Source organism: Scardinius erythrophthalmus (assembly GCF_964197995.2).
Source record: "Scardinius erythrophthalmus genome assembly, chromosome: 10".
In the NCBI taxonomy this organism is placed as follows: domain Eukaryota; kingdom Metazoa; phylum Chordata; class Actinopteri; order Cypriniformes; family Leuciscidae; genus Scardinius; species Scardinius erythrophthalmus.
In genome coordinates this window covers 45,396,654-45,422,837 of record NC_138230.1, presented here as the reverse complement: position 1 = coordinate 45,422,837, position 26,184 = coordinate 45,396,654, and the positions used below count along the sequence as shown (strand labels likewise).

Genomic DNA, 26,184 nt, shown 5'->3' with positions numbered 1-26,184 from the left:
ATCCCAGCCGTTTCAGTTAAACTTAAGTTTGTTTAAATTAAAATAAATCATTTCATAAAACTCAAAACAATGAAACAGTTCAGTTTACTTAAAATATATCAGTTCTGTGAACTTGAAAGAAAAAGAAAGTGCTAAATACTCAAAGTTAATTTGACTGAACTAATTAGTTTAATTTAAGTTTGTCCTACTCAAACCAATTAATTATTTTGAGCGTTAGGGTTTGCACTGTACCTGAAACCCTGTGTTTGTTGACCCTCTCAGGCTCTCACACTTAGCTAACCCTCAACTGTAGTTTCAAATAAAACATATAATAAAACAAAATTAACAATGAAACACACGAATACATTGAAACGGTGTCAGTCGCCAGTTGACAGTAACATTTTTATGAATTCTAACAATGCATGAATATCTGTTGTGTCTTAAAGTGAATGTAAACAGTTGAGAGAGTAAACGCATGTGTATCAGTGTATTAGACCTGTGCATTCGCTCTTAAAGAGACAGCAGCCTAATAATCCTGCTGCCGTCTGTGTTTAACGTTAATCAAACGACAAAAGACGAAGAAAAACAACAATAAATTGATATTAGTTAGACAAGTAGTTTTAGCTGTAGTGTCAAAATTGGAATAGAGAATTGTTCTGAAGTTTTCACTGGTATATAAAATGCTGCTGTCATTACTGCTTGTTTTTACAACAACAAAAAACGTTTTATTTCTGGTAAAAAAAAATATTTATGGCCAGTAGCCTACTTTTTTTTTTTTTAAGTTCGTTTTAGGCACTATATACACTCTCTCTCTGTGTGTGTGTGTGTGTGTGTGTGTGTGTGTGTGTGTGTGTGTGTGTGTGTGTGTGTGTGTGTGTGTGTGAGAGAGATAGATAGATAAACTTTAGTTTATCCGCTTACTCGCTAATTTTATAAACAAGCTTTGCTTGAGGAAGATTTCTTACACTATTTTCCACTCATTTCAGTGGTTTCCAGTTATGCGGTCCCTTTCCAGTTATGCGGTCCCTTCCCAGTTTAGGAAGTGAGTCACAGTCCAGTGTTCCGCTGCAGTGCATGGGGAGAGAGAGAGAGAGAGAGAGAGAGAGAGAGATCAGCATCGCAGGAGAGGAGGGGAAACAGGGAGGACACTGTCTCTTATTCGCGGACGAAACACGGACAACAAACCGTAAGACAATGCCTTATAATAACTGATATTCAAATGTTGTTGCCAATCAGGGATTTATGTAACAGCTGCATATAATATAATGTCCGCGATGTTTATTCCCTCAGAGGACGCGCGCGGTGTATGATGGGGTGAGATCGCGCTCTTACGTAATCAAACCTTTTTTATATCAGTTCTGCTCATCGATGGTGTTTCTGGGCTTTTGCTATTGCCTGTGTTTTGCTGATGATCCAAATCTGCGTTTTTGCTCGTTATATGCAGCTAGTCGAGCTTTCGTGGTTTAATATCCGGTCATTTCCTTCATCATCTTGCGCGTTTATTTTAACGCGACGCTTCAGTTCCTCTCGAATGGCGCGCGTCGTCAAGTAAATTACAGCTGGCGTGTTAAATATACTGACTCTCAGGTTAGCGCTAATTTCCAGCCCTGTTCCTGCGGCGGAATTGGACTATTGCAGATTTTATGTCCTCAGTCATTACATTATTGCGCCTGAGGCGCGCGACCCTGACTCGCAGGTTGCTGTTCTTCAGCAGCAGCACATGCACGCGCACAGTGATTGACAGGAGTTATTAGTGGACTATATCTGCGAGAGGACATCTGAATATTTCATGTCACCGAAATGGGAAACACGGCGTGGAATTGCATCACTGAATATTTCATGCATTCGGGATTTCAGCCACAGATATTATTTGCTGTGTGTTCGTGGCCTGCTCCGTTTTGTCTGAAAGTATATTCACTGCCGACATATATTAATGCATCACTTGCGGTCGGAGTCTTTTGTCAAATCACTCTCTTTTTCTCTCTCTCCTCTTTTCCCAGAGCAAGCGAATCTCAAGCGAGGCTGAAAATGCTCCAGCAGGATCGGGACATGAACCCGGTGTTCGGAGGTCAAGCGCCGGTCGGACCGTCGGCGTTAAGCAACAGTCAGAAGAGATGCGAGAAAGATGGGAACTTTAACTTCCTGGGTCAGGACGACGATCCGATAACGGGAGATGAGAACCGCAATCAGGTGCGTCCGAGAGCCTTGGGTCGTGACCCGTCGTTTTACGGATCCGGTCCTCTCTCGCCGCTGTCCCGTCTCCCGTGCTGGAGTCCGTTAGAGCCTCTTCCCGAGATCGAGAGCGGAGACGACACGGGCGGCAGAGTTCCTCCCGACGGAGCCGAGGAACACAAGATCGATGAAGAGATGAGGAGAGAGACGGATGAGGAGAAGGAGCAGGGAGAGAGTGAGAAAGTGGAGGATGAGGATGAAGAGGAGGAGTGGTGGGCTAACAGCGATGAAGAGTTTGAGTTCAGCTACAGGTCTGAAAGCTCTTCCCGACTCAGCGTGGAGAGCGCGGATATAGGGGGACCCAATTCAATATGGGACCAAATTTGCCGGGAACGTCCGGCACTAGAAAATGGGAATGCGACTGTGAAAAACCAGACCAAGACGGAGCGCCGAGAGAGCATTGATCTGGTTGAAAACGGGTCGTTGGACTCCGACTCGGATCCGTGTTCCGAGATTCCGGATCTCATGGAGGCGGTTTGGACTCTTCAGGAGCGGGAGAGGTTTAAAGCGCAGGAGATGGAGAAGCACCAGGTCCAGCTGATCATGTACCGGCGCCTGGCACTCATCCGCTGGCTCAGAACCTTACAGAACCGGGTCCAGGAGCAGCAGAACCGGCTCCAGTCCAGCTTCGACGTCATCCTCACACACAGAAAAGAGCTTCTGCGCATGAGCGCCAGCGCCGCACAATAACACACACATCATGAGGCCAGCTGATGACTATCATCATGTGGAGAGTTATCTTTGCATCTCTTTCTTTCTGAGTCCGTTTTCCTCCGGGGTCTCTGAACTATTCTGCCCTAATGTTCCTCTCGGCTCTCGTCACTATCAGAACTCCTCCAGAACATCACCTTTAGCTGTGTGCACATGCTTACTGATGATATATAGATACTGTATGTATGTGTGTTATAAAATAAATTATATTTAACAATTAAGACACATTGTGTTATTTTGTGAAATGCACAGTTGTGAGTGTCACCAGAAAAATGCACATCATGTGGAAAAGATTTTATTTTATTTTTATTAAAATTTAAATTCTGACTAAACAAATGTCTGTATTGGCCAATTAAAATAGCTTTAAGAGTCAGATCAGGTTGAAATTTTTCCTTAGGGTAAAAACACAAGTTTAACGGCCGGTTTTGACCCAAAAAAATTACGTAGTATTTCTTTTCTTTTTTTGCGAATTTTTATACTTCTTTGGAATGATATGAAACTTTGTATGAAAGTGCTTTCATATTTGATTGGAAATATGACATGATTGGAAATTAATCAGAGACGATTTCCTCTAGTGGAAGCGGTTGGTACTGCGCACATTCTCACTGAAAGCTCATTTTTTGAGATATCAACCTCAAATTTGAAACACAGCTTGTTTTTTTTTTTAGATTTACGGCTTTGATAAAAATGTGTTTTGGAAAATATATTTTTCATGAACGTGTCTTTAAAAAGAGACCAAACTGAAGTCTGTTGCTCCAAAGCATTCAAGATTGATGACCGTTTAAGTTGAACATTTAATTTAATTCAATCTATGCTCAAAAAGTGAATACATTAATTATAGCTACTGCATAATTAAGTAGGCTACCATAAAAAAAAAATTAAATAAAAGGCTAGTTCAATAATTTAATTGAAATAAAAACAGTAGGCTACTGGAGGGTTACGCCATTCAAACTCAGACAATTTAGTGCTGACGTCAACAATATTTAGCAATATTGTGCTCTAAGTCTTGGTATTGTTTCAACATTATTTGTTCAAGACCTTGACCTTTAATGACAGTGCTTTCTTTAAGAACCACACAGTGTTCAATTGTGCCTCCTTATCACACAGAAATAGTGTTGGGTGAGAGTTTTAAGTCAAAGTGGCTCTAATCTTGTGGCCCGGGGCTGTGAGCGTCTGGCCTTTCTGTGCGTGTGTGTGTGTGTGTGTGTGTGTGTGTGTGTGTGTGTGTGTGTTCATGGAGATACCAGTGTTTGTCCTATAATCCACAGTCAAAGCGAGAGCTCAGAGCTTCAGGGTGAGAGTTACTGGTTCGTGTCCCTGAGGGATTTGGACACCTGGTCCGATCGGTGAGCAGCGGCTCGGCCTGCAGGTCCAGCCCGACTCGGCAGCCAAAAGCCCGGGGCGAAATGAGGGATAATCCAGGGTTTCTCACCCAATGTGGGGAGTTGATGCGACTAACCTTCCGCGCTTATCACACTCCTGTGAGAATGTACAGAAGAATTAACATGTTTAATGATTTGGTTTGTCGTCTCTGGCTCAGTCACACACTATCAAAAGTGCAAATTACACGTCTTTGGAAGCGTTTTCGTCTCGGAGTGTTCTGCGAGAATACAAAAAGCGAGTGTTTTACAAGGGATAACATTTCTCGTTTAACAAATAGGCTAACAGCTCATCTCAGCACGGAGTGGAGGAATAGCATACCAGTTTAGCATAGTGTTTTAATAGTTCATTAACAGCGGTGGCTTTTTAAACGAATAGTCAGTCAGTTGAGTCTGTTGAGGTTTTTCGCGCGCATCGCAATTTTTGGCGCCCATTCCAACCGTCAACTATTTAAAAGACGTTTTTAAATATAATAAAGTGAATAATTATTATAAAGTGAATGGGAGTATAGCCTACTCACGTTTTATCTATGAACTGTCAGGTAGCGTTTGAGAGGCGTATTGCCATATTAACCTCTTCAGGTGAACGGTCGCGTCTGACCACACTTAACTTGTAGATTTAGTGATTTGTAAGTTTAGTGATTAGGCTACTTGAAAGCTCTGTTGAAATATAAAGCTGTAGGCCTATTTTAAAAGCATCTCTTAAAGACACGTCGTTCTTGCGTTGACTTTTATTTGGGGGTTTAAGAGCCTTAATGACGACAGGTTCAATAAGTCTAACATAAAACTAATCTGTGTTAGAAGAAACTGTACGTCCCTTATCGTTGCGGTGTACAGATACTAAAATAAGCTCTCATGCTTTTATTAAGGACAAGCCTGGGAGGGAAATGGGTGGGTTGTTGATCCTGCAAGTTCAGCAGTGTTTTTTTGACGTGACTCGGTGTGTCTTCACCCAGAAAAACATCCAAAAAAAAATTAAATAATATATGTAATTAAAGCCACACTGTATAATGTAGGCAGTGGGACAGACTGCTGAGTGAGAAGGTCCCCGCTGGGCGCGAATAACGGCATCGGTGAGCAGATCTTCTCCACCCGAGGAGATGAAGTGAGTTTCGGGATGAAACGCGTGTTTCTCTGGTGCTGAGCGCCGGTTTTCCCCAAAATAAAAGGAAATGTGACAGACGTACTTGCGTTAGTTAGAAACTATAACCGTTGTGACACCATACACAAAACTACAGCCCATGCATCACCGCTCTCTCATGAGCTGAATTGAAATATTTCCAACATATTTAGAATATTAAATAAGATGCATGTTCATACAGATGTTTTGAAGGATCTATCTATCTATCTATCTATCTATCTATCTATCTATCTATCTATCTAATTATTATTTATTTGTACTCATTCTAACTTCTACTGGGGTTATTATAGGCTAGTATTACAATTTTATTACATATTTCATATTTGTAGGCCACTTGTTAAAACGTGAACAGTTGAAGGCTTTTAAAGTTGTTTTTTGCTGCACAATTCCAGAATAAAATTATTTCCAACATTACAATTCCCAAGGAAACTGTTCAAGGTAAAAACCGTGTGGATGCATTAATCATTCCTCAACACGAGGGGGCAATATCAGTCACAGTCATGTGAACAGGCATCGATGTTGGTAACCATGTCCCTTCTCATGTGTGCCCTCAAAGATTTTAAACTCTTTTTCTTACCTCTCCCCTCATCCTTCCCTCTTTGTGATGTAGTGTGACAGTGAAGTGGCCTATAGCTCTCAACTGGCGTGGAAACAATCCGCTCGGACAGAGAAGGGGGTCGCAGAGAGTCAGGGATGTTGACAGCCTTGGGGTACATGATAGATAGATAGATAGATAGATAGATAGATAGATAGATAGATAGATAGATAGATAGATAGATAGATAGATAGATAGATAGATAGATAGATAGATAGATAGATAGATAGATAGATAGATAGATAGACGAATGGATGATAGATAGATAGATAGACGAATGGATGATAGATAGATAGATAGACGAATGGATGATAGATAGATAGATAGATAGATAGATAGATAGATAGATAGATAGATAGATAGATAGATAGATAGATAGATAGATAGATAGATAGATAGATAGATAGATAGATAGATAGACGAATGGATTGATGATAGATAGATAGATAGATAGATAGATAGATAGATAGATAGATAGATAGATAGATAGATAGATAGATAGATAGATAGACGAATGGATGATAGATAGATAGATAGATAGATAGATAGATAGATAGATAGATAGATAGATAGATAGATAGATAGATAGATAGATAGATAGATAGATAGATAGATAGATAGATGGATGGATACATAGATTAATAATAGATGGATGGATACATAGATGGATGGATGGATGGTGGATGGATATATTTTGGTTGTTTAATAGTAGGCTGTAGAGCCCATGATATCTGAAGCCTGTTGGTTTGAGTGGGATCAGCTGCTCGTCTGCATTAACCAGCTAATAAATATGAAAACAGAGGGTTTAAACTTTTATTCGTTTGCTGCTTGAAAGGATTATACCCTTCTATGGAGTCCCATGTAAATCTCGACACCTCATAATGGCCGATGTTGTCCCATAAAAATGTGTTGAACAAAGGCGTCTGAATGGGGTCTCTTTCACGCATAAGGGGGTTTTCACAGGCCTCCATTGAGGCAGGCCCGACCACACCACGCCCCGCGTTAATCTCTCCGCCGGGGAGAGTGCGCCTCAGAGCGGCAGGTGCGTGTGCCTGGCACGGGGGTCACGGGCCGATGAGGTGGGGGAGCTCGCCATGTCAAATCCTCACAGCTGCCGGTAGGAATGTTCTCAGAGGCTGTCACTTCCATTTAGCTTGCTCTTTTTCACCCCTTCAGATGAAGTAGTCCCTCTCGTGACCAGGTCCTTGTGAAAACCCTCTGCCACTTTACAAAAGCAAAGCGCCGCTAAACGACGACAGGACAGAACAATGCGTTCAACCCGGCTCGCTCTCAGCACCGTGAAATTGCAGATTAAACCGAGAAAGCGATGACGGTGGCACAGGCTTTGCGTTTTTCTTCAAGAATGCAAATGTGGAAATTGCTACGTTGAACACTCTCGCATCGCGTCTGACCGCATTTCCCTCATGTTTGGTCAGAATCAAAGCTTTAACTAGATAAAGCGTGACGACATGAATATATTACAGTGTGTTGCAAGTCGTTTCAACATTTTTTTTCTTCTTTAAACTGTTATCTATCGCAGTTTCACTTCATTACCGATTCTTTTGCTGTCTCAATAGTAACAAGTAACTATTCAATTGCAAATGTTTGCTGACCTGTATCTGCTCTTTTCACTTTCATCTGTTTTTCAATTGTTGCTGGTATTCCAGTTTGATTAGTTAAATCTTAGACACGAGTGTGTAGCCTATTCCAATATAGGACCAATCTATTCATATTTTTAATTGAACATTAAAGTAGCCATTCTGACTAATAATACATGACAAGTAAACAACATTCTATAAAGTTCCCTTGTCCCCATCATTTGATCCCTATCACCAAAATAACATATTTAAATGTGTGTGCCTTAAAATAGAGCTGGTAAGTCCCGCCCCCTTCGTAAAACCCCAAGTGGACCTCTAGGTTGAAAAATCGTCAATGCAAGTGAATGGGAGAAAATAATTATTTTCTGGTCCCGTTTGAATTGTGCCATGAATGTGAACATATGTTGTCTGTGAATTTTTTTATATAATTTTTCATGTTACGAGTTTGACAGTATATGGTATGATTCTTCGGCTAGCAGTTGTGGAAAAGACATAACGAGAAAGACTACATGTCGCCTATGTGACGTCACCCCATAAAGTTGACTTACCCGTGGTTTTCGCCAACCTCAACGGTTTTGTCCTCTCCCTGAAAGAAGGCGGTGAAGTGCACCAAAGACACAGCCGTGTTTAGCGGGATCCGTGAGCTAGTGTCCGTGTGCGAGTGGTGTTGACGTTTCAAACGCGTCGAAAGCAGCGAAGAGTTGTAGTCCACAAAGTGCTCTCACACAAAGTCTAACCATATCAAACTTCTACCCGCTAAATTGTAGCATTCTTTACACGAAAAATTATATTAAAAATTCACAGACAACATATGTTCACATTCATGGCAAAATTCAAACGGGACCAGAAAATAATTATTTTCTCCCATTCACTTGCATTGACGATTTTTCAACCTAGAGGTCCAGCGGGGTTAGCGGAGGGGGCGGGACTTACCAGCTCTATAGCTTGAAAGCAACATACTCTTGGAAGTATATTTTCTATGAATATGCAAATGAGCCCCGCCTCCACTCACTCCCTCAGCTCAGAGATCCACTGGTTGACGATCACACGTTGACCTGATTGGTTACAAGGTAGTTTGTGACGTCAGAAACACCAGCGATTTCAAAGCGTGTTTTTGAGACTGTCTTTGGTTCACTGCAGTTTTAAGGAGGAAATACTCAGCAATGCTGTCGACTTATGAACTTACACATGGATTGACTTAAAGCGGATTAAAAACACCACATAGACACATAAACTACAGTAAAAACTTGATTTTCACCACAGCGGGACTTTTATGTGAACATTAAAATTCTGATTAATATGACAAGTAAAAAAAGTAATTGTGACTTCAGTAAACTGAAATACACACTAGTATCTTTGGGATAGTTATAGTTTCAGGTATTTCATTTTACTGAAGTTACAGTTACTTTTTCACTTGACATCTCAGAATGGCTAATAAATCTTATACTAACAATATGAAAATAGATTCCAGTATAGCTAAAAAATATAAAGAAGCCTATTGATATCTAAATCAGTAGATCTCCAAAGTGTTCAATGGCATAATTTACAAACATAGAATATACTTAAAAAAAAAAATCTGTATAGTTTTAATGGTAAAAAACTCTAAATTGTAAAACATGAAATTACTTAAATTAACAGTTAAATACTGTAAATATATGATTGTGAAATTGAAAAAGATACCAGTTGTGGTTTCTTCATATTAGCTAAAAATAAGTAGTACTATTGTTGCAGTAGATGTGTGATCGCCAACCACACACACACACACACTCAGCGTTTTCAACTTTTTCTTCCACTGATTGACACAAAAACCATGAATACTATTAATTTGCTCTGTCTGCCCCCCTCACGCACCACACACATATATTCTTAATCTGAGTTCAAAACACGCCCTGCTCTTAACAAACTACCCCTGGGCGACGAGTCCGTAATCCCCGAACTCAGACGAGTCCCTCTGGAGCCCGTCTCTGGCTGAAGACCGGATCTCAGAATCAGGACAATAGAGCGAGAATAAACCCTTCGTTTTATCTGGACGCAGCAGAACCTCTGCCTTTTTCTTTCTTTTTTCACATCTCAAATGATAGGAAACAAAAAATTTCGATACTTGCTAATGAGTTCGAACTACATGAAAATGAAATGCCAGCTATTCCAAACTCGGAATAATCCTTCAAACAGCCAGAGGCCTCAATTATAGCTTGTGTATGAGAGGGAACGAGTTGAGCCAACAACTACTAGACACCAACCAGATGCAGACGAGAACCAGGCTGGTGGTGCCTAAAATAAAGAGAGCGAGAGAGAGAGAGAGAGAGAGGTGTACAGATTTACAGAACAGATAATAGATGCGGGGAACGTGGTGCATGATGTATGTCACAGTGTGTGTGAGAGTGTATTAGCAGTCAGAGCGCCGGGCCCCGGAGGCGATTCCTGTGTGTGCTTGCGATAAAGGGGGAACTGGAGGAAGTGAGGGAGGGCGAGAGAGAGAGAGAGCTGGAGAAAGATGTGGGTTGGCAGAAGGGTGGGGGAGTCAGAGACAGAGAGAGAAGTTGAAGGGGGAAAACAGAGTGAACAACCAGCAGAGCTCCGAGCTTTTGTGATGCTGTCAAGATTCCTGGATTTTGTCCCCATCGGGTTCTCTCTCTCTCTCTCTCGTTCTCTCTCTCTCTGCCCCTTTTCCTCACATGAAAAGAGGGGAAGAGTGTCTTGGCAGGGTAATTAAGAATGGCCTCTAAACACAGAAGTATGGCAGGAACACTCCAGATGAAAGTAAATGATTAAAATAATTACAGGCGCACGAGCTGACGAGCCGGAGCGCGGGGTGGCCGCCGGACATTTGTCGGTAATTAGATAATTAATCTGAATGCAAATGATGAGTCCTAACGAAGCAGTCAGCCTGAACCATGTGACAACTAAACAGAGAAAGAGAGAAATACTTTCATCACATGCACTGTTTTCCATCTCGAAAGAGTCAAACGCTACAGTGACTCGAGTGTATATAAGGGCTCCGTCGGTTTATGGATTTAGGTTTAATTTTAAAGCAGTTCGTGGACATACTTTATCAGTGGACAAAAAATTAAATGGCCTGTTAAACATCCCACAAAAGTCTCCCACAAATAAGGTTTCATTAGTGAACATTAGTCCTCCAGTGGTGTAAATCCAGCTTTTAATGTTGTTTATGTGTCTATGTGGTGTTTTTAATGTGCTTTAAGACAAAGCATGTGTAAGTTCATAAGTCGACACCATTGCTGAGTATTTCCTCCTTAAAACTGCAGTGAACCAAAGACAGTCTCAAAAACACGCTTTGAAATCGCTGGTGTTTCTGACGTCACAAACTACCTTGTAACCAATCAGATCAACGTGTGATCGTCAACCAGTGGATCTCTGAGCTGAGTGAGTGAGTGGAGGCGGGGCTCATTTGCATATTCATAGAACCGCGCATACTAAATGAGGCAAGGGTGTCGAGTTACATTCAAGATATTTTAAGACATTTTTTCAAGGAAAAACGTTTAAATATGTCATTGATCAAAGATGAGTTTAGGGATACAATTATTGACTACAGGGGGACTTAAAGATTTATGAATCTGAATTGCATATAAAATTTCCATGCATTTTGGATTACACATACATAAACTAATAAATGCATACGTTTATAATGTAATAATGTATTAGTCAATCATGCAGTAATGTTTTTTCCCCATCTTGCTCTATTTTTTTATTTTTATTAAATGCTTGAAGAAAAGAAAACCAAAGGAAAAAAAAACATTAACAACAATTATCATCATCTTTGTCATAACATAATACAACTATACTCCAGAGTCCTTCGGTTTTTCAGTCCAAATGAAGTTGAAACAGGTCATGTGTTGCCAGAGCAGCTCGACGTGACGTGACAGGAGGGCGCGAACGCGCTGATGACGTCTGAGCTGTGCGCCGCTGAAGAACTCCATCAGCTTTTGCTGTGTAATATCTGACAGAGCTGCACTGCGAGTCCACTTACTGAACAGAGTGTGTTTAATTAACTCAGTCTGAAATATGGAATACTTGATCGGGATTCAGGGGCCGGACTTTGTTCTGGTCGCTGCAGATAATGTTGCCGCCAGCAGTATAATCCAGATGAAACACGGTGAGTTTGATGTAGGTTAGCATGTTAGCAGCTCACTAACCGGCCAGACAGCAAGACAACACGCTATTCTAACTAATAAAAATGTTGCAGACCACAATAATTAACCTCATTTCACTGTTTATTAATTTCTGTTCTCCTTTCATCTGTATGTTTTCACCGCTTCTGAATGTGTGGCGACTGCTGAGAAGGGTTAGCCGTGCTAGCTTCTCTGTGCTAACTCAGTTTGTGCGTTGAACTGATTTACATATTCATATATTCAGATACAGGGTTCTCAGCGTATTAAACTCGGGTTAGACTACACTTATAACCTTTAACGGGAGCAACACGTCAGTCATTGCTGTGTGATTGTGCGCGAGAGTCAGTGGAGGATGAGTTCGCGATTCACATGCGAAAGTGAAAGTAAGAGCGCCATTATATATGCGTGTGTGTGTGAGTATAAGTGAGTGTTTGAATGTGTGTGTGTCTGAAAATGTGAGTGAGTGTATATAAGTGTGTGAGTGAGTGTGTGTGTATGCATGTTTCTGCCATAGAAAAAAAAAGGTAATCTCAATTTATCATCTCATAATTTTGACTCTTTTATTCTCCAAAATCCCCAAATATAAACCAGAAAACAGTCAAATTAGTGTCACTGTTTTTTGTCTATAAAAACCTTACTTGATCATATATATATCTTTCATACATCTTATGAGAATTATGACTTTTTGGCAGATGTATCTGCATGATTGACAAATATATCTCATTATGAATGTATGCATTTATGAGTTTTTGTATATGTAATCCAAAATGCATGGAAATTTTAAATGCAATTCAAATGCTTAAATATTTAAGTCCCCTTGTAGTCAATAATTGTATCCCTAAACTCATCTTTGATCACCAAAATGCCATATTTAAATGTTTTTCCTTGAAGTCTATGCCTTAAAATATCTTGAATGTAACTCGACACCCTTGCCTCATTTAGTATGCGCGGTCCTATGAATATGCAAATGAGCCCCGCCTCCACTCACTCCCTCAGCTCAGAGATCCACTGGTTGACGATCACACGTTGATCTGATTGGTTACAAGGTAGTTTGTGACGTCAGAAACACCAGCGATTTCAGCTATTTTTTTTATTGAAAAATAAACAAATTTACATACAAAATAGGCATTGAATAAACAATATTAACGATTTACAATTCTCAAAAGTCAGACATAGTTGCAAATTACAATAAATAATAGCAATGAAGTCTCTAATAAAATACAATCACGAAGGGTATAGAAAGAGAAAATAAATGAGTAAATTTTTTTGAATAATATTCTGATTGCATACTTTCATGTTTAACTGGTCATTTCATTTTTTGTCCACTGATAAAGTATGTCCACGAACTGCTTTAAAATTAAACCTAAATCCATAAACCGACGGAGCCCTTATATACACTCGAGTCACTGTAGCGTTTGACTCTTTCGAGATGGAAAACAGTGCATGTGATGAAAGTATTTCTCTCTTTCTCTGTTTAGTTGTCACATGGTTCAGGCTGACTGCTTCGTTAGGACTCATCATTTGCATTCAGATTAATTATCTAATTACAGTGAAAATATACAGTCTTTTCTTTCGGAAAAACGGATCTTATTGTACAATAAAAACCCCTCAAGAACAGCATTTCCCTCCCTCTAATATCTCCTGCTTCTAACGAACATTTGCAAATAGAAATATCTCTCTGCATCGTGAACTAACGGCTGTTCGGCTCGTCCTATAGCGGCAGGGTTATGATAGTGTCCGTACAGGAGACACATGCCTTGAAGAGTTAAACACATCTGCACAGATTCCTGAGATCCGGTCAAGTGTGTCACACATGATGTTAATTTGATCAACAGATTATGACAAGATGTTCAAGCTGAGCGAGAAGATCCTGCTCCTGTGTGTGGGTGAAGCCGGAGACACCGTACAGTTCGCAGAATACATCCAGAAAAATGTCCAGCTCTACAAAATGAGAAATGGTAAACATTAATATGTCTTATTTTTGTATTGTACTGAAATCACAGTCCGGTGTTGAGCATCAAACCAATGTTTTTGACATTACTGACATGCATTTCTTGTAGTTAATCCAGAAAAATGCTTATTTTACTGTACATTTTCTGTGCTTTGTGTCAGATCTGTGCTGTTTTCTGTATTGATCTGGTTGATCTTCCTCTTCCATCAGGATACGAGCTCAGCCCGGCAGCGGCTGCAAACTTCACGAGGAAAAACCTGGCGGACTATCTGCGGAGTCGGGTGCGTGCGCTTTAATATTTAACATTCATTTATCAATAGATGTATTGCACATCATGTAGACCAGCGATTCCCAAACTGGGATTCATCTAGAATGGATCAAATCTCGAGTTGCTTGTTAAATGAACAAACATTGCAAACGTGGAGTTTTTAAAGCTGATGTGTGCCATGTTGAAGAAACCTGTTTGAACTCAATTATTATATTTATATATATATTTATATATACACACGAGTGTTTAAAGCAGAGTTCTCAAACCGGTTCCACGGAGGGCCTAGTGTATGCAGGTTTTTGGTCTTTCCCTTCAATTAGTGCCCAATTAAGACCTAGACTACCAGGTGAGGGGAGATCTTAACCAATTAGTGACCTACTCAATCAGTTTGGTTCAAGGTAAAAGAGAAAACCTGCATACACTAGGCCCTCCGTGGAACCGGTTTGAGACCACTGGTTTAAAGGGATGGTCTCTTGCTCACACGGATGCATTTATTTGATAGGGATGTCCCGATACCACTTTTTGCAGAACGAGTCCGATACCGATACTTTGATTTTTGGTACTTACCGATACCGTAACCGATACCTGAATTTACACTGCATTTGTAATTTTTAAATGTATTAGTTGATAAACCAAAAGAATATACATCATATTAGTTGGCTTAATTTGTTCATCAAATTCAAATGTTCAAATGTTTGTCAAAACCAGTGAAATATCAATTATTTAATCCAATCTTGATACTACAACAAAAACTACCATCCTAATTAATGTGAATTTAAAACAAGTAAGCAGTCAGTGACAAAATAAGAACAAACAATCGAATTAGAAATAGGACAAATATATACAATAGAACAAAGAAAGGCTACAAATGAAATAAACAGTGTTTGTAGAGTTTTTCGGGTAGATCTAACAGGTACAGAAATTTGAATAAAGTAATCAAATGTGAAAAAAAGCATTTCATTACTGTATAAATTATATAAAGATAGATGTTTTTGTAAAGTTGAAAAGGTTAGCCTATTTAGTCAAGAGCAGTGAGTAATTTCTTTGTCCTTTGTGTGATTAACATTAAAACACAGAAGCAGGTTTATTAAACTGCTGCCCCTTTAAGACCAAACGCACGGACCGCATTTGAATATGCTACGTTCATTTGAGATATAACTGACTTTGTTTACTATAGGATACTCGCCAAGACGGGCGTTTTTACCTAATTTTGTGTGAATTCGTCAGTACAAGCGCAAGACAATTTAATTCAGTATTCGCGCGCCAAAATGCATGGAAATTTTATATGCAATTAAGATTCATAAATCTTTAAGTCCCCCTGTAGTCAATAATTGTATCCCTAAACTACTCTTTGATCAATGACATATTTAAACGTTTTTCCTTGAAAAAATGGACTTAAAATATCTTGAATGTAACTCGACACCCTTGCCTCATTTAGTATGCGCGGTTCTATGAATATGCAAATGAGCCGTTTTTTACAGTAATTTTTTATTACAGTAAAAAAAAAAAGTACTATATAAAAGCTGAATGTTCAGCATCATTACTCCAGTCTTCAGTGTCACATGATCGTTCAGAAATCACTCTAATATGAGGATTTGATGGTCAACAAACATTTATGATTATTATCAGTGCAGGTTTCTGTGGAAACAACCCCATCCAAAGTTTGGGGTACATGAAATGTTGTTGTTTTTAATTATCTCATTTTTAAAATATAATAATTTAAATTAATTATTTTATTCAGCAAGGATGCATTAAATTTAACTTTTATTTTGAACTTTCTGTTCATCAAAGAATCCTGAAAACATTGTTTCTAAATAAGAATCATTATTAATAATTGAGCACAGATAAATATTAAGCATCAAATCATCATATTAGAGTGATTTCTGAAGGATCATGTGACACTGAAGACTGGAGTAATGATGCTGAACATTCAGCTTTGATCACAGGAATAAATTACACTTTACTGTATATTCACATAGACAACAGATGATTTACACTGGAATAATATTTCACTGTTTTACTGTATGATCTAAAATAAACGCAGCTTTGGTGAGCAGAAGAGACTTCTTACAACAAATCATACAGACCCCAAACTTTTAGACTTTTGTAGTTCACAGAGATTATTATCTGAACGCAACCGGTGTAAAATGTTCTGAGAAACAGATGCCGACATGTTTTGTGTGTGTGTGTGTGTGTGTGTGTGATATCAAGGTCACAGAGGTCGTCGACACCTGCGCCTCCTTTGTAATGTGATCCTGCTTAAATGATACATTCCCCCAATGTGTGTGTGTGTGTGTGTGTGTGTGTGTAGAGTGCACCCATCTGTGTAAAAACGGGCTTGTCGCCATCTTGCCTCTTTTGTCTGCTAGTGTGTGTGTTAATTTGTTAGGAAGAGTGTAACTGCCTCCTGTCACAATAGCAGAGTGGAGAAAATGATTACAAAAACAATTAGAGCGAGTCCGGGGGGGGGGGGGGGGGGGGTTGGGGGGGCGTCTCTGGGGCCGAGAAGTGCTACAAGTTCATAAATCTGCTCGTCTCTAAACACTCACAGAGCGGGTCGGTGTAACGCTAACCAGGGCTGGCTTCTCCTTCTTTTTTTTTTCTTCATCAGAATGGTACAAAACTTGGTGAAGGTTTTGCCACTTGCTGTGTGAACACACACACACACACACACAGACACACAAAAAATCATGGACATGATTCGAACAGGTTAAATGGTCCTGAAAAAATAGTCACACTTGTGGACAAAAATGAGTGCATTGGAACCTAATGAGAGATGAATTTCCTCTAGTGGAAGCGTTTGGAACTGCAGCCGAACACACACTCACCGAAACACACACTCGCCGAAACACACTCGCTGAAACACACACTCACTGAAACACACTCTCACTGAAACACACACTCGCCGAAACACACTCGCCGAAACACACTCGCTGAAACACACACTCACTGAAACACACTCTCACTGAAACACACACTCGCCGAAACACACACTCGCCGAAACACACACTCGCTGAAACACACTCTCGCTGAAACACACACTCGCTGAAACACACTCTCACTGAAACACACACTCGCCGAAACACACTCGCTGAAACACACACTCGCTGAAACACACTCTCGCTGAAACACACACTCGCTGAAACACACTCTCGCTGAAACACACACTCACCGAAACACACTCTCGCTGAAACACACACTCGCTGAAACACACTCTCGCTGAAACACACACTCGCCGAAACACACTCGCTGAAACACACACTCGCTGAAACACACTCTCACTGAAACACACACTCGCCGAAACACACTCGCTGAAACACACACTCGCTGAAACACACTCTCGCTGAAACACACACTCGCTGAAACACACTCTCGCTGAAACACACACTCGCTGAAACACACACTCGCCGAAACACACACTCGCCGAAACACACTCGACGAAACACACTCGACGAAACACACACTCGCCGAAACACACACTCGCCGAAACACACACTCGCCGAAACACACACTCGCCGAAACACACACTCGCCGAAACACACACTCGCCGAAACACACTCTCGCCGAAACACACTCTCGCCGAAACACACTCTCGCCGAAACACACTCTCGCCGAAACACACTCTCGCCGAAACACACTCTCGCTGAAACACACACTCGCTGAAACACACACTCGCTGAAACACACTCTCGCTGAAACACACTCTCGCCGAAACACACACTCGCCGAAACACACACTCGCTGAAACACACACTCGCTGAAACACACTCTCGCTGAAACACACTCTCGCCGAAACACACACTCGCCGAAACACACTCTCGCCGAAACACACTCTCGCCGAAACACACTCTCGCCGAAACACACTCTCGCCGAAACACACACTCGCTGAAACACACACTCACTGAAACACACTCACTGAAACACACTCTCGCTGAAACACACTCTCGCTGAAACACACACTCGCTGAAACACACTCTCACTGAAACACACACACTCACTGAAACACACTCTCACTGAAACACACACTCGCTGAAACACACACTCGCTGAAACACACTCTCGCTGAAACACACACTCGCTGAAACACACTCTCGCTGAAACACACACACTCACTGAAACACACACTCGCTGAAACACACACTCGCTGAAACACACTCTCGCTGAAACACACACTCGCTGAAACACACACTCGCTGAAACACTCTCACTGAAACACACACTCGCTGAAACACACACTCACTGAAACACACACTCGCTGAAACACACACTCACTGAAACACACACTCGCTGAAACACACTCTCACTGAAACACACTCTCACTGAAACACACACTCGCTGAAACACACACTCGCTGAAACACACTCGCTGAAACACACACTCGCTGAAACACACTCTCGCTGAAACACACTCTCGCTGAAACACACTCTCGCTGAAACACACACTCGCTGAAACACACTCTCACTGAAACACACACTCACTGAAACACACACTCGCTGAAACACACACTCGCTGAAACACACACTCACTGAAACACACTCTCGCTGAAACACACTCTCGCTGAAACACACTCTCACTGAAACACACTCTCACTGAAACACACACTCGCTGAAACACACTCTCACTGAAACACACACTCGCTGAAACACACACTCGCTGAAACACACTCTCACTGAAACACACTCTCACTGAAACACACACTCACTGAAACACACACTCGCTGAAACACACACTCGCTGAAACACACACTCACTGAAACACACTCTCGCTGAAACACACTCTCGCTGAAACACACTCTCACTGAAACACACTCTCACTGAAACACACACTCGCTGAAACACACTCTCACTGAAACACACTCTCGCTGAAACACACACTCGCTGAAACACACTCTCGCTGAAACACACTCTCGCTGAAACACACACTCGCTGAAACACACTCTCGCTGAAACACACTCTCGCTGAAACACACTCTCGCTGAAACACACACTCGCTGAAACACACTCTCGCTGAAACACACTCTCACTGAAACACACTCTCACTGAAACACACACTCGCTGAAACACACTCTCACTGAAACACACTCTCGCTGAAACACACACTCGCTGAAACACACTCTCGCTGAAACACACTCTCGCTGAAACACACACTCGCTGAAACACACTCTCGCTGAAACACACTCTCGCTGAAACACACACTCGCTGAAACACACTCTCACTGAAACACACACTCACTGAAACACACACTCGCTGAAACACACACTCGCTGAAACACACACTCGCTGAAACACACTCTCGCTGAAACACACTCTCGCTGAAACACACTCTCACTGAAACACACTCTCACTGAAACACACACTCGCTGAAACACACTCTCACTGAAACACACACTCGCTGAAACACACACTCGCTGAAACACACTCTCACTGAAACACACTCTCACTGAAACACACACTCACTGAAACACACACTCGCTGAAACACACACTCGCTGAAACACACACTCACTGAAACACACTCTCGCTGAAACACACTCTCGCTGAAACACACTCTCACTGAAACACACTCTCACTGAAACACACACTCGCTGAAACACACTCTCACTGAAACACACTCTCGCTGAAACACACACTCGCTGAAACACACTCTCGCTGAAACACACTCACTGAAACACACTCTCACTGAAACACACACTCACTGAAACACACTCTCACTGAAACACACACTCGCTGAAACACACTCTCGCTGAAACACACTCTCGCTGAAACACACTCTCACTGAAACACACTCTCACTGAAACACACTCTCGCTGAAACACACTCTCGCTGAAACACACTCTCACTGAAACACACTCTCGCTGAAACACACTCTCACTGAAACACACACTCGCTGAAACACACACTCACTGAAACACACTCTCGCTGAAACACACTCTCGCTGAAACACACTCTCGCTGAAACACACTCTCACTGAAACACACTCTCACTGAAACACACACTCGCTGAAACACACACTCGCTGAAACACACTCTCACTAAACGCTCATTTTCATCCAAACCCTGACCTCAAATTTTAAACAACTTTTTAGATTTATGGCTTTGATTTTCTCACAGTTTTAGAGTAAAAAAATGTTTTTGATAATATAAATTTCATATAAAATTTTAAAATAGTATTTTAGCAAATTTTTCATAACAATAAACGTAAATTTCTGAAAATTCAAATTTTTGTAAATTTTAAAAAGAGATCAGACTTCAGTCTGTCGCTCTAAAGCGTTCAAGATTTACCACAGTTACATTTTCAGGTTTATGCTCAAAAAGTGAATAAATGGATTATAAATACAGCGTCAATATATTTTAGTACCATAAAATCCCTTAAAAATTCATAAAAAATGAAACATTATCGGACTACAATATAGTGCATTAATTTCATAAAATAAAAATGTCGGTAATTTTTGACCGACACGCGAAGAGCACCAGATTGTTAAAGTAAGCATTATGGTAGTACAAGCTTGCGTATTATTTAGCCCGCGGTGAAACCCTTCGGGACGGTTAAATGAGAGCGGTGTCGTGAACCAGGTTTCTAAAAAAACAACTGGGCCTTTGGGGCTTCCCTGGAGCGGCTCCTCAGACGGATCTTCACGGAGAGAGAGAGCAGATGCTCGGATAAACTCCGGCGCTCACTTCTGAACCGGCGCTGTGCAGCCGAACACACTCTCTGTGGCCGTGTTCTGTGTTGGGCTTTACCCGTCCAGCATCCCCTCAAGCTCTCGTTCAGAGCGGTCCAGCAACAGTTTGCTATCATTGGCACACATGAAGCATTACTGGCCGCCCAACACACTGGCACAAATAATTACTGGTGCCATATTGCGAGGCATTCCCCTGTTCCGCTACAGATGAACAATTAATACGGCAGATTGGGCAGAGATGCCAAAGAGGAGAGCGTGTCCTGGGGCGAGTGGAACAGAAGAGAAGATGAAAGCTGAATTACACACTGTTGTCAGTCTCTTTACTAAGCTAGATTGTTTAACCGGGACCAGGTGAGATTTGGTGGTGTGTTAAGCGCAGCTCACGTGACAGGTGTTGAGTTTAAGCACAGGGGTGGAGGACACTCAGGGGAATATCCCACAAACTCAGATCTACCCCCGCCCTGCTGGGAGCGAAGCGTATCGCACAGGTGAGCTTCTCTGGGGGGTGTTTACTTGCGCAAGCGGCCCGCCGAGAGCAGGGCGGCCCAGATCAGATTAGAGCCTCTCAGGCGAGTTCAGGTGGAGCTGCTGTAGTCTCACACTGGACGCCATGATGTACATTTGCTTTTACACTCTTGCAAATACAGCTTCCAGAACCATAGATGCCAATAAAGAACTTGTGTGATGAACACAAATGAAGACCCTGGAGTTAAATCTGCACCGCTGCGTTTGTGCTGCACCAAACAGGAGTGCGTTAACAACAAATGTGGACATTTTCTTAAGAAAGTGGGAGTGTAAACATTTTTTGTTTAATTTTAGCATTTAAAAACAAATTTATTTTGCTTTTTATTCATTTATTATAAGCTTTATTATTATTTTGTATCAGTTTTTATTTTTATATTTTCGGTTTTTGATTTAATTAAATGTTTTATTTATTTAAGTTTTGTTAATTTTGTTGTGCGTCTTTGTCGTTTTTTTTTATGTCTATATAGTTCATATACATTTATTTCAGTTAAACTAAAAGAAAATATGAAATGTTGCTTTGGAAACTAGTATTTTTCATATTTTGTTTCAGTTAATGTTTATTTAATTTTAAGTAATGGAAATGTTATGGTTTTAGTTTCAGTTCTCGGTGCTTGAGGGGTTTTTAGCATTTAAAAAAAGATACATTTTTATTAATATTTTCTATCAGTTTTTATTTTTATATTTTTTATTTTAATTTTAATTTATTTTATTTTTAGTAATTTTGTTGTGAGTTTTTTTTTTCGTTTTCTTAATTTCTATATATTTTATATACATTTTTAGTTCAGTTTTAATTATTTTATTACATCAAGTTAAACTAAATGAAAATGAGATGTTGCTTTGGAAACTAGTGTTTTTCATATTTGATTTCAAGTAACGGAAATGTTTTTTTTATGTTTTTTGTTTGTTTTAGTTAACTATAATCCCACTCTACCTTTGTTCTCTTTCTTAATATAAAGTTAAATCATTATTAAAGAAAAATCAGCAGTCAGTAATAAAACAAGAACAAATAATCAAATTACAAGCAATAGCCCAATTAAATACAGTAGAAGATATGAATGAAATAAAGTGCTTCTCAAGTATGTTTTTCAGGTTGATAACAGTTTCAGGTACAGAAATTAAATGTAAGTAATCCAATATAAATAGCATTGCATAATCTGTATAAATTTAACAGATTATTCCTTATTTAAGTTATTCAGTCAAGTGATTTATTTCTTCGTCTTTTGTCGTTTGATTAACGTTAAACACAGACGGCAGCAGGATTATTAGGCTGCTGTCTCTTTAAGAGCGAATGCACAGATCTAATACACTGATACACATGCGTTTACTCTCTCAACTGTTTACATTCACTTAAGACACAACAGACGTTTACGAGATTTTTCTTTACATAATGTGTGAATTTGTGCGTTCAAGCGCAGGAAGATGTAAAGCTCAGTTTAGTGTTCGCAGCCTTCTGGCTCGCTTTGGATGTTGAATATTGAATATGTTCGATTGAGTTTTTAAATGGGCATGCAGTGTCTGGAGTGTTGTTCAAGTTTTACGTTCATGTTCTCGCAATATTGCATTGTTAGAATTAATAAAATTGTTACGGCCATCTGGCGATTATTACCCTCATTTGGCGCTTGACAAGTGTTGTTTGACGCTTCAGATGCGCACTGTTCAACATGATGGTTTGAATCGCTTGAAATATGAGTGGAATCACTTTGAAAAGGGAAATAGAGTTCAGTGCAACACAAGTCTGTCATATCGGCTGCAGAAAATAATAATGAGAACATTATAATTGTGTGTTTGGGACGTGGTTTTAAATGGTGAGACTTTTGTTTTTGTAATCAGGCTCTCAAAAATTATATAAAAATTTGTATTTAGGTTTATCGGCCAATATATCGGTTATCGGCTTTCAAATATAAAGAATTATCTGTGATCGGCACCAGCCAAAATGTTCATATCGGTGCATCCCTAGTCTTTATGCATTTAATAATCATAAAAATGACACTTCAGCTTCACCTTTAAATCCCCCCTGGAATGCCGAAATTGAGCTCTCTCTCTCCGAGAGCTGTGGAGACGGGAGACGGGGGGAAGCGACGGTAGTCTGAGAGTTTAGAGAGCGAGCGCGAGCAGGATCGAGGACTAGCAGAAGTTTTAATGAGAGCTGGCAGAGCTCCAGGGCATCGGGGCGAGCGAGAGGAGGTGCTTGTGGCAGCGGGGGTGCAGATGATCACAGTCACACTGATGGTGACACCAGCGACCCCCCCCCCCCCCAGACCCATACACACACACACACCTCACCCCCCGTTCTCTGTTTCACACCCTCTCTCTCTCTCTCTCTTTCTTTCTCTCTCTCCCTTTCCTCTCCTCCATCTCTCTCTCTCTCTCTCTCTCTCTCTCTCTCCCCCTCCATCTCTCCCTCCATCTACCCCGTTGAAGTTTGGGGTTTTCGACAAGATTCTGTGCTCAGTTGGTTTTTCTTTTAGTATTTTTCCCCCTAGGAAGTTGGTTCTATTTGTGCTAGTTTCTGTTTTCTCCCCCTCATAATAAAATAGACTCAGATCAGTATTATTACATCATGTCCTAACCAGACGCGATGCAATCAGATTCCAGCAACAAGCAATTTGACTGTCCACACTAGACATGAGACGTGAGTCAAATTCACAGCCAATCAGAAGAGTGTGGGCGGAGTCTCTGCAAGCACACTGCACTCGCAACCAAATCAAATTCAGCCAATCAGAAGAGAGTGTGGGCGGAGTCTCTGCAAGCGCACTGCACTCGCAACCAAATCAATCTAAAATCACAGCCAATCAGAAGAGAGTGTGGGTGGAGTCTCTGCAAGCGCACTGCACTCGCAACCAAATCAATCTAAAATCACAGCCAATCAGAAGAGAGTGTGGGTGGAGTCTCTGCAAGCGCACTGCACTCGCAACCAAATCAAATTCAGCCAATCAGAAGAGAGTGTGGGCGGAGTCTCTGCAAGCGCACTGCACTCGCAACCAAATCAATCTAAAATCACAGCCAATCAGAAGAGAGTGTGGGCGGAGTCTCTGCAAGCGCACTGCACTCGCAACCAAATCAATCCAAAATCATAGCCAATCAGAAGAGAGTGTGGGCGGAGTCTCTGCAAGCGCACTGCACTCGCAACCAACTCGCAACTTGCACTCACAGCCAAATGGATAAGCACATGTTAAAATGTTGTAATATTTATGAATTTGATTATTACTTAAAAATACAAACTGACTGAGTGACAAACTATCTCAGTCATAAAATACGTTTGTTTCTTCACAGTTTAAACATTCCTGTTTCTTTTCAGTTCTTTTCAGGATCTGATGTCTTCAGTACGGCTGTAAATGATAGACAGACTCGCATTAGACGCTTTTAGCATTAAATACAGCACGTAATCAGGAAAAGAGGCTTCTTATCGCGTGTGGCGTCTGGTTTGATAAAGCTGAATAATGTACAGTCACAGAATATCCCCTCAGGGCGATGCAGGACCGCGCGTCAGTAATGACCAGCTCACACACAGTGTGCAATAGTTCTTGCAAGCATTCATGACTTCAATGAGCTCATTGTTTCTGCATTAAATTATTACATTGTTTAAATTAATACATTTTTCGCTAACTGTGATTTGTATATGTATATTTCTGAAATACATAACTCAGACAGTTTCCTCTGATATCGCTTTCAGCTTACAGTGATCTGATATCAGAGGAAACTGTCTGAGTTATGTAGTTATGTGGACTCATGCACTTTCTGTGAAATGATGTGTGTTGTGAAAACTGTACATTTCTGAAATGCAACTCAGTTTCCTCTGATATCAGATCACTATGGAAGCTTATTTCAGCCACAGAATGAAACATTTTTAAAGATAATTGCGACTTTTTATCTCACAATTGCGAGTTTACATCTCGCAATTCTGACTTTATTTCTCAGAATTGCGTGAAATAAAGTCAGAATTGCGTGTTATAAAGTCGCAATTCTGACTTTATATCTCACAATTCTGACTTTATATCTCACAATTCTGACTTTATTTCACGCAATTCTGACTTTATATCTCACAATTCTTACTTTATTTCACGCAATTCTGACTTTATATCTCGCCATTCTGACTTTATATCTCGCAATTCTGACTTTATATCTCACCATTCTGACTTTATTTCACGCAATTCTGACTTTATATCTCGCAATTCTGACTTTATATCTCACAATTCTGACTTTATTTCACGCAATTGCGTCTTTATTTCACGCAATTCTGACTTTATATCTCGCAATTCTGACTTTATATCTCACAATTCTGACTTTATATCTTGCAATTGCGACTTTATTTAACGCAATTCTGACTTCATATCTCACAATTCTGACTTTATATCTCACAATTCTTACTTTATTTCACGCAATTCTGACTTTATATCTCGCAATTCTGACTTTATATCTCACAATTCTGACTTTATATCTCGCAATTCTGACTTTATATCTCGCCATTCTGACTTTATTTCACGCAATTCTGATTTTATATCTCACAATTCTCACTTTATTTCACGCAATTCTGACTTTATCTTGCAATTCTGACTTTATATCTTGCCATTCTGACTTTATATCTCGCAATTCTGACTTTATATCTCGCCATTCTGACTTTATATCTTGCAATTGCGACTTTATTTAACGCAATTCTGACTTCATATCTCACAATTCTGACTTTATATCTCACAATTCTTACTTTATTTCACGCAATTCTGACTTTATATCTCGCAATTCTGACTTTATATCTCACAATTCTTACTTTATTTCACGCAATTCTGACTTTATATCTCACAATTCTGACTTTATATCTCGCCATTCTTACTTTATTTCACGCAATTCTGACTTTATATCTCACAATTCTGACTTTATTTCACGCAATTCTGACTTTATATCTCGCCATTCTGACTTTATATCTCACAATTCTGACTTTATTTCACGCAATTCTGACTTTATATCTCGCAATTGTGACTTTATATCTTGCAATTCTGACTTTAT

The 26,184-nt window shown here is 40.4% G+C and overlaps 2 protein-coding genes across 3 annotated transcripts in view; both read left to right on the top strand.

Moving 5' to 3' along the window:
- Nucleotides 1-1,070: 1,070 nt before the first annotated feature.
- c19h1orf216 (chromosome 19 C1orf216 homolog) lies at nucleotides 1,071-3,790 on the top strand. Of its 2 annotated transcripts, none has more exons than XM_081376931.1 (2): nucleotides 1,071-1,165; nucleotides 1,980-3,790. In XM_081376931.1, exon 2 carries the CDS (start codon nucleotides 2,008-2,010, stop codon nucleotides 2,899-2,901), a length of 894 nt encoding a protein of 297 aa, XP_081233057.1. In that variant the 5' UTR covers nucleotides 1,071-1,165; nucleotides 1,980-2,007; the 3' UTR covers nucleotides 2,902-3,790. The 2 variants fall into 2 exon arrangements, with proteins under 2 accessions (XP_081233057.1, XP_081233056.1); XM_081376930.1 differs by lacking the exon at nucleotides 1,071-1,165 and adding an exon at nucleotides 1,210-1,293 and having other exon boundaries at nucleotides 1,980-3,136.
- A 7,714-nt stretch (nucleotides 3,791-11,504) lies between these two features.
- psmb2 (proteasome 20S subunit beta 2) overlaps nucleotides 11,505-26,184 on the top strand; it is a gene marked incomplete at its 3' end in the record, with an annotated part of 18,578 nt that continues 3,898 nt past the window's right edge. The window contains exons 1-3 of the mRNA XM_081376564.1: nucleotides 11,505-11,749; nucleotides 13,601-13,723; nucleotides 13,927-13,997. Coding sequence (XP_081232690.1) covers nucleotides 11,659-11,749; nucleotides 13,601-13,723; nucleotides 13,927-13,997 — 285 coding nt within the window. The 5' untranslated portion in view covers nucleotides 11,505-11,658. The remainder of the gene's footprint in view (nucleotides 11,750-13,600; nucleotides 13,724-13,926; nucleotides 13,998-26,184) is intronic.